Below are 10,000 nucleotides of genomic sequence, written 5' to 3' on the forward strand. Positions count from 1 at the left end.
TAAAACAGAAAATAGATGAGGTTCTTAATTCCAGTAAGCCAGAATACAACCCTTCTTTAACCCAAGAGGATATATTTCGAGATCTTTATATTACCAAAGAACAATATGAGTGGGCTTTGTCAATATCTCCTGATTCTGACTATGACCTCCATCTCTCATTGCTGGTATAAAGGGATTTGCGGCCAATGTAGATTTTTACAACCAGCTAGCCTTCAACCATTACAATTGCATTACATATGTATGTTCATATTTTACTAAAGATGAAACTGAATGCTGTCAAGCTATTATGAATGCTGCAAAAGAAGCGAAAAGAGCAAATCTAAACATCAAAGATGGACTAAGAAAAATTGGTGCTGCATTCCTTTCTACTAGAGAAGTAAGCTCACAAGAATGTGTTTATAGATGTATGCCTGAGCTGTGGTTAAGGAAGATATTTCCAAAAACTGTTTTTGTAAGCACAGAATTACCAAACAAAAGAATAAGAGTAGCAAAGAATCAGCAAGAACTTGATGAATTAGATGATGATAGTACAGAGATCTATAAGCCCAATATTGGTGAACGTTATATCATAAGACCAAACAACATACCATCAGTCAATAACATGTATATAGCTGAGTTTGCTGCTTATTATTACAAGGACTACAAAACTGATATATCTGAAACAATAGATGCTCAACCAGAAGTTCTCACTGATGACATCATTGCACAGTTAAATGTGAGTACAAATGATGATACACCCTCCCTTCCAAAAAATATAAGGTTGATGAATGGGAAAGAAGTCATGAACTGCAGGAAAGTTAAAGCTGTAATAAGATACCACATTCCAAACAAGACAAAGGAACCGGAAAGATATTACCACCACCTTCTTTTTCTTTACCATCCATGGAGACTTACATGTCTAAATTCTATGAACCTGATTTTCAAGCTGTAGTGGAACATAATAGAAACGTATTTCAACCAGATTCTGATGCGGTTACTGAAGCACTTAAAATGTTGAGAAACAATGACCTCAGTACACTGCACTCATATGATGCCATAAATGATCAAGAAAATGAAGATTTACGATCAGAAATACAAGACGACTCAAATGATAAAGAGTCATTCAATAAACGGCCATCAGAACATCTTGGTTCACAAAATAGTCCAGATGGACAATCCCCTGGATGTTCAATAACAGCCTACAATCAACCAATATAAATATCTGATGACTACCTTCGAGAATCAGTCAGATCATTGAATGCTCAGCAACGTGATGCATACAACATAGTACTGTCTTGGTGTAGAAACAAAGTTAAAAAACATAAACAGCTTGAAAAAAGTTGACATAAAGCCAATCTATTTGCTCGTAACAGGAGGTGCAGGTGCTGGCAAATCACACCTCATTAAAACAATATATCATACTACTAGAAAGGCTTTCAGACATGGAATAACCAATTCTGAAAAACCAACTGTGCTGTTAATGGCTCCAACAGGTGCAGCTGCTATTAATATTAATGGTACTACAATACATACTGCTTTAGCCATACCAAATGATTCTGGTCAAAACCTCCCACCCATGTCGGACCAAAAGCGAACACAAATAAGAATGGCACTGTCAGACTTGAAACTAATAATCATTGATGAAATCTTTATGGTATCCAACATTACTCTATTACACATTCACCAAAGACTGAAAGAATTATTTGCCACACCAAACAATCAGCTGTTTGCAGGACTTAGTATTATTGTTTTGGGTGACTTATATCAACTTCCACCCATCCGTAGCAAGCCTGTATTTGATTAATATAAAAATAATGTTCACAATTTGTATCATCCTTGGTCAGCTTTTCGAATGATAGAGTTAACTGAAATCATGAGACAAAAAGATGACCAACCCTTCGCACAATTATTAAATAGATTCAGAACTGCTGCACAAACAAAAGATGACCTTGAATACATTCAGTCAAGGACTGTAAGTCCAGCATTGCATATTTTTGCTGAAAATGCTCCTGTGGATCAACATAACAATGTTCATCTTGAGTGTCTTAGTGCTCCCTCACACCGACTGAAAGCCACAGATCATTATCCACCAAATGTTACAAAACAAGACATTGAAAACGTATTAACGAGAGGAGGATCAGAAACAGGTGTACTCGACTTTGAAATATTAGTAAAAGAAAATTCTAGGGTGATGCTAACTACAAATATAGACATAAATGATAGACTTATCAAAGGCCAAATGGGTACTATAAAGAAAATAGCCAAACCATCTGTGATTTATATAAAGCAAAATGGTGCTGTACCAACTGAACCAGTTCTAGCTAGAATAAAGGTTAGACCAGGAAAACCGTCTTCACCGGAGATACAAAGACTACAATTCTCTCTCACATTAACATGGGCGTGCACAGTACACAAAGTTCAGGGATTAACACTAAATGAGATTGTAGTTAGCTTTGACCTCAATAGGCAAACCCATTTCAACTATGGGCAGATTTATGTAGCCTTGAGCCGAGCAACATCTTTACAAGGATTGCATGTGATTGGACATATAAAAAACAAACATGTAAGGGCTAATCCAAAAGTAGAAGCAGAGTATCACAGAATGCGACAAATGGAAAATACTTGTTCCAATTCCTCCACTATAGATGCTAATCTCAGCCTTAAAATATGTCTTTTAAAATATACGTTCCCTGAGAAAACATAGTATTCATATCAAACATGACGTAAATCTCACAAATTATGATATCTTAGCCCTTACAGAAACTCAACTTTTACCTCGCCACTCAGATAATGCTATCAAAAACATTCTACAACCTTATGAACTCCATAGACAAGATCACCCTTCTGATAAGCATTCAAGTTTAGGTATTTGCACCAAAAACAACATACGGATATTAGAGAAAGAGTATATTCCTGCTATAAATGGGTTGATGTTTGTTACTGGGTTGCCTTATAAGGCAAACCCAGTCGAGGTCTGCGTTTAGTTTGTTTGTTTTCTTTTTTTTCTTTTTTTTTTTTTTCTTTTTTTTTTTTTTTTTTTCCGTGTCGGTAAAAGTCTTGCCTGTCACTCCCCTGGTAAGTGGTGTCTTTGTGTATAGAGCCTTCTGCGCGTATTTTCTTAGGATCGAGAGGGTAGTGGAACTGCGTAGATTTCTCAGGTGGACACAGTAGAATCATTAACTTAGCGTGCAATGGCGTCGAAAGTCATGCAACGCGAATGGCGTTTTAGTGGATCCTTAAACAAAATATACCCTTATGGAGCTCAATAATGGAAAGTCAGTTGGATAAACTAGGCATGAATCTCAAAAGCGACGAGTACTGGACTTCCACAACAATCTATCGCCCGTCGAGACGAAATCAAAGTGAGCAGTATTTACTTGAAGTACATGGTAATTTGACACAATTGAGTTTCTTCGCCTCTAAGAGCAAATATGTTGTTTGTTTCAATAAAATTTTCGCTGGAAAAGGATTCTGTGGTATTTTCTGCCTTTGTGAATTATAAGATCATGTTGTGTATTGAATTTTCGAGCTTAAGGTTGAAATGTGATATGGGAGAAGTTTTTTAGTATTGCTCTGTAAGCAGGAAGGGTTCACAGGCCTGTTGGAAGCGTGCTTGAGTTTCAACAAAATGAGCCCCAAAATCAGTGAAAACTTGTGACGCAGATGAATAATAAAGTAGCTGCTATTTCCAAAATGATGGAATTACCTGGTGATAAATAACATCGTACGTGTCTTGGAGAGTAAATTTTGACTTTGCATAAACAAGAGTTGGGCGATTGTGATCTTTGTTTTGACTTCGCTCATTTCATTGTCAAACTTTATAACACTTGACAGAAAAAGAAACTTACAAAAACCCGGTATCTTGCCATCATTTGACACAGATGCTTCACTGTTTGGCGAGTAAACATGCCGCGGTAACTTAATCACGGCGCCCGCTGAATTCCGGCCATGTCACTTTCGATTTTGCAATTTACTTGAACGTAGCAAAAATCTCCCAAAATGTTTGTCGCTGATCGTAACTTTTTATATTCTATAGATCGTTTTCACGTGACGTCATCACCTTCCAAAATCTAAAACTAAAGATCCACCAAAGTTTTTATCCTCATCAGGCATAAGAGGCGGCATATCTATATGTGTTGACAATTTCACAGCTCAATAGCGTGCTTCGTTTGGAAACCAGAGCATTTTGAATTTCCGGATTATGTAGGTGCGTGACACAAAGCTACGATCAAGTTTGTTGAAAAATATATACTTATCTCATGATTTTGAGCCCTTTTAGAAGTTAGAGCATTAGGAAAAGTGCTTATGTAAATGCATGTTTTTTCAGTAGTGATAATCAGTCGCCTAGATAGCCAAAGTCAGTTCCAGATGTTTACACTATTTTCCGGCCTGCGAAACATTTCGACGAATATCTGAAGTTTGGGGAAACGCAGAGGCCTAAAACTTGGACAAGTGTCTTATTTCTTTATCTTCTATAAGATAACAATTTCTTAGCGTTTTGCACTGGATAGTTTTTGATTTATTTTTTTTATTGCGTGACAGTGAAAACGATCTATATTCAAGGTTCAAAATTAATGTTGTTTTCATGTCGTAAATATTTTATTCTCGATCGACCGTCCGGGAAACTTCCTTCTGCTCTTTCTGAAAACTGTGTATCAATATTTATTTGCTTTTTCATCAATATTTGTTTTGCATAAAGCACGCTAACAGAATCTGTACCTTGCTGAGTTCGCATTTGTGAGCGTTAATAGTATTTTCGGTCAGATGTTTCTGTTTTTTATGAGGGGTTTATTGTTTTGGTCTCCCATCCCAACACTAACCCCGCGAAACAGGGCTTGACTTCAGTGAAGTTTAGTATTACAAAGTTTTCGGATGCTCATAGGGCACACTTGTGGTGAAAAGAAGTTGTGAGGGAACTTGAAAATTATCAACATGTCAGCCCAGAAGCCAATGTTTCTCGCTTCTCTTTTATTTGTTATTCTTCAGAGACTGGAATGCTGTATTTCAATACCACACAATTCAGTGCCTTCTGATTTTCTGTAGCACGTAACACAGGCAAGCCAGTGTATGCTTCACAGAAGCATCTAGTTATATTCAATTCTATGACTAAAAAAAAAACGTCATTTCCCAACAGTATTTAGAAGGATTGAGATACGTTTTTTATTTTTGTTTTATTTTATTTATTATTATTATTTATTATTATTATTTATTTATTTATTTATTTATTTATTTATTTATTTATTTATTTTTATTATTTTTTTTTGAGACACGTTCTTGATCATTTTACAATTGAAATTGTTTTAGGTGACTTTAACATCAAGTTTTTCCATGAAAATAAATCCTTACCACTTCGTGACTTCATGACTTCCTACTGTTATTTTCAAGTCGTAGAAAGTGCTACATTTTTGTCAGCTGGAAGTCTGTTGGATCATGTCTATGTAAAACAAGCAACACTAGATACAACAGAAAGCACAGTCTTCATGTGTGTTAATTATTCTGACCACGATGCAGTTAAGATAAGTATTTATCATCCTTAAGCCATTTCTATATGCATGTATATTTTCTCAATTGCTTAGCTCACATTTTACTAAAGACGTTTTCCAAACATTACGTACCAAACATATATCCTATATGTTTGGATCAAGGGTGCTCAGGCGCCATCTTGAACAGCCTGCATCAACAGGTAAGTTCAAACAAATTTTTTTTTATCGAAACAAACAAACTTTATTTTTTTTTCTACACAGCACAGCAACTATGGGTATTTCATAATCTCTTTATTTAGATACCTTCGATCCCAATTAACAACAATTACAAATCGGCGGAGACACAAGAACTGACTCCATACCTTCTCCATACCACCCATGAATGAGTCAGCGCGGAGAGAGCTACCACCAGCTGACCGACAATCAACATTCAGAGAAATGGACAAAGACACAAAGGTCTAAAGTTCAAGACGAGTTACCGTATCAAGGTGTTTCCTTTGTGGTATTAAAATTATGAGTAGTGCAATCACAACTTTGATCCTAAAAGATCACACCTATTCTGACGCCATCACATAAAAAGCTTCCGATCCATGTCCTTCTGTTAGTGCTCATATATGCTTCCGGCTGTTGACCGAAGTTATATAACGGCGTGGTAAAAGTTGAGGAAAGCGTGACACTTAGTTAACGTGACCTGTCGAACTATAAGTAGATCAGTGATTCGCCTGATGCGAATCGGAAGTAAATTTGTATTGTTGCTCAATCACACGTGTAAATATGCTGTTTACTCGCTGCATACACAGATAACGTATTACATCGTGGAAACTAGTCCTTTCTTCTACTAGAATTTCATGTGGGACTCTAAACGCCTAGTTCCTCAGGATTTATGTATGTATCCATATGTAAGTAAGGTGCTATACTCACATACGAATTAGAAAGTTTACTAGGACGGAAACGTCCTACGTATACTCCATCACATATTTAATCACGTTTAGCTTGCTACCATTATGTATATAAGCACTTTGATTTAAATATTAAAGCACAATGTAATCAAGTCTTGTAAGGCCGTAAGTTAGATAACTCATTGGGTTAATTACGTTACCTTCGTTAAATAAAGAATGTTGTATTGTATTGTATTGTATTGTATTGTTTTCAAGTCTAATATATTCAATCGGCGTCAAAATTGTTGAGACACTCTTATCCTTTAGAGTCGATTTCAAGCTCGGCGGCGCAAATGGCCCCCTCCCCCGCACCCCCGGGACAATGTTGTGTTTTTCTGTTTTCTACGAGCCTTGTCGACAGCGGTACAACATTGATTAGGGTGGGGGAGGGAGGGGTATCCCGGAAACGTACTTTCTGGACAAGTTTCCTTTGCAAACAATGAATGTGTCGTTGCCAGTGTGCTCTGTTGGCAAATGTCTCAACTAATTTTGTCGCCGATTGTTGGACTCTGTGTGAGTCGGTAACCCCCGAAGACCAACCAAGTCTAACTACAGCAAGCAGCGTCGACACGTGTATCAGGGTATTCCAGAGGAATGGCGTACAGCGCAAGCAAATTGCCCTCAAAGAGAAAATCCGAAACCGTCATAGGATATGTTCACAATTTGTCATACATGTCCAATACTCTGACATAATGAGATTCCTCAAAACTGTTACTATTTTTTTAAGGGTTAAGGTTGGGAGACACTTTGTGATGTCTATTGTGAAGTGTCATAAATCTCATTATGTCGGAGTATTGGACAACCCTCCAATTTGTCGCCGATCAAGAAGAACAAATCTCGCACGCTCGACTACAAGTCGCTCACGCTGCAAACATCAACAACTGAACATCGTGAGGCCCTCCTGTATTCAACGCGAAAAAGTAAGCTCTTAGAAGAAACTTTGGAAGCCAGAACACCAGTGACACTGCAGAATATTGCATACACCGCGGACGACAAAAAAAATGTCATCAACGACATGATATTCGTCACCACTCCAAAGCTGAGCGAGTACAGCTTCCAATATAATGCCGACTTGCCACAGCACGTAGACACAACACCAGTCCCTATCATCGACGTACTTAATAAACAAAGTCAGTGGGACACTGTTACCATAAGAGCAAAGATAACACAGATAAAGGACACGACAATCGTTGGATCAAAGACAACACTGCAAGCATACCATTGGACATCTGGGAAAACAATATCGACAAGTTCGCACTTGGGTCTGCCTACATCGTAGCTCCTGTGCAAGTGCGTGTATGGTCAGGTAGTAAAAAACTCAGCACTGTTGTGAAAACTACGGTAACCGAGATCAGCGACGAGATCTTTACAGACATCTCTCTGGTGACGAGCGACCTAGATGACAACAGTGATCCCGACTTGGCAACAATCACGATCAAAGAGATCCTTCGAGTCCAGAGCAGCGAAAAATTTCTAAAATGTCTAAAATGTAACCGTAAGGTACAAGGAGATTGCAATCCTCGGATTGTAAGCTGCAAAAGATGTGGAAGGATGAGAGCTGACAGATGTAAATACGGTTTAACTGTAAAGGTCGAAGTGAAACTCAGTGATGATGATGAGCTTTACATTAAATTCGGCGATGAATCACTTGCCAAAATTCTCCATGACGAAGTCTTATCAATGAATGAGGACTCTATCACTGAACAATTGTTGTTTGTTGAAGATATCACAGCTACTTACAATATAAATTATCATACAGTTGAAAACGTTCTATAAATTCCTGATACAGTATCGCATCGTTAATGTTAAGCTTACTGTTTGTAAGGAGAACTTGAAAGATTACATAGTATGCCATATAGGATCTGGACAATATTCGGAGCTGGAAAGATTATATAGTTTGATCTGGACAATATTCAGAGCTTGAAGGATTTTATAGTTTTCAAGACACGTTCAAATTTTTAAGAAAACTCGTTATTATAATAAAAATATTGATGGCAATAATGACTATTTGCTTCCTTATAAAATCGGCGCTGCTTACACCATGAATCCCGCGCTCATACTTTCCTTCTAAAAATGACGTTTATCCCATATATTAATGATAGGAAATCATTCTTTTTTTCCTCGTACAATTTAAAAAAAAATTACTTCAAGTTATACTCGAAACCATAAGATATCCTAATACATATTACGGAAATGATTAACATTGGAGAAAAGGAATGCTTTCGTACTTCTCTGCTCTGCTCTACTCTACTACACGTACATGCCGCATAGTAGACAAAGTGAATTAAATATACGTTGGGGAAAAATGAGAAGAAAGGGGAAAAGACAAGAGGCAACTTACTTTTCCCTCTCCTCTCTTTTTCTCCTTTTGCTAATATGAAAGACAGGCACATAAAAATCTGGTATCACTTTCTTCGCCCTCCGTCTATTACACTTTGAAACCTCTACCCCTGCAGCAGGCTGTGTTCGCGGATATACCTTTCGATTTTCTAGAACGAAGCCCGAGTTCACGCAGTTATGCGTCTAGTTAGAACTAAATTAAACTAATCTATGTACGATGATATAACGATATAATCGCGTGACTGCAGTTTAGGGTGTGCTAACCAATGATTACGGATTACGGATTATCTAACAAATAAGGTAGTCATAAAATAGGCACAAACACTAGAACAGTCTTGCCAAGTTCCCCAGCAATAAAACACAAGGTACCGAGTACAACAAACGCCATAACTGATCAATGAATGAAGGGTTCGGGTTTCTTTTATTCGAATCCAAGATGTCCCTTAAGAGCTCTCGCTTCCTTCAAAGTTCCTTAATAATTGTTTTTTAGTGAGTTCCACCATAGGCGAAGGACAGATCCCTATCATTCGAAAATAACAAAACTGGAGACTAACAAAAATTTGAAACAAAAAAAGAAAAAATCTAAAAAAGACACACCTGAATACGAATATAGCAACATATATAGAACACCTAACTTTCTTTTATTAACTGGATGAACCTGTTATAAAGAAAGCATATCAGTGGGAGATCTACTCATAGTAAAAGCAAACGAACCAAGGGGATCCAAGCCGTCTCAAATTTTTCAATAGCCACATACAACTAACAAGCACTAATATAACAGCTATGGTAAGGATTCTCATGATACACAAGCCATCAGTCAAAAAGCTCTAGTCGCGCACGGAATCATTCGGGACAATGCACGGTCCAATCCTCAGTGGACATTGGAGGGGCATTGGTGTAACCAGTTTGCTGATGCCCTCTAACGACCGTAGTAGTGTAATAAATCTAGTTGTTGTTTTACTTTGACCGTCCCCTTTGCCTTTTACGAACGTAAACAAAGAATATTGTCAGGTTCGTTCCGATGTCTTTTGCGGAGAGGTTTACGACTTACCAAAAAAATAGGTCCGCAATGCGTACTTGGGGTCTTATGCTTAGCTTAATTCTAATCAGCCCTTACAGAATTTGGTACTACGGTCTCACTTTTACCATGCGTGATTGGTTCAAAATTTGCCATAACAATGCAGCAGTGAAATGAGTTCCTTAAGTATGCTTCAAATTTCAGACCTGTTCAGAATTTTACATCGATGACTTGCCACTAAA

The 10,000-nt window shown here is 37.5% G+C and overlaps 1 protein-coding gene and 1 pseudogene across 1 annotated transcript; both read left to right on the forward strand.

Moving 5' to 3' along the window:
* Nucleotides 1-1,831: 1,831 nt before the first annotated feature.
* Nucleotides 1,832-2,683, forward strand: LOC138023406 (ATP-dependent DNA helicase PIF1-like). The gene has a single exon (XM_068870409.1). It carries the CDS (start codon nt 1,832-1,834, stop codon nt 2,681-2,683), a length of 852 nt encoding a protein of 283 aa, XP_068726510.1.
* A 4,311-nt stretch (nt 2,684-6,994) lies between these two features.
* On the forward strand, nt 6,995-8,176 carry LOC138023407 (uncharacterized; annotated as a pseudogene).
* Nucleotides 8,177-10,000: the final 1,824 nt, after the last annotated feature.

This window comes from Montipora capricornis, chromosome 11 (assembly GCF_036669925.1).
Source record: "Montipora capricornis isolate CH-2021 chromosome 11, ASM3666992v2, whole genome shotgun sequence".
In the NCBI taxonomy this organism is placed as follows: domain Eukaryota; kingdom Metazoa; phylum Cnidaria; class Anthozoa; order Scleractinia; family Acroporidae; genus Montipora; species Montipora capricornis.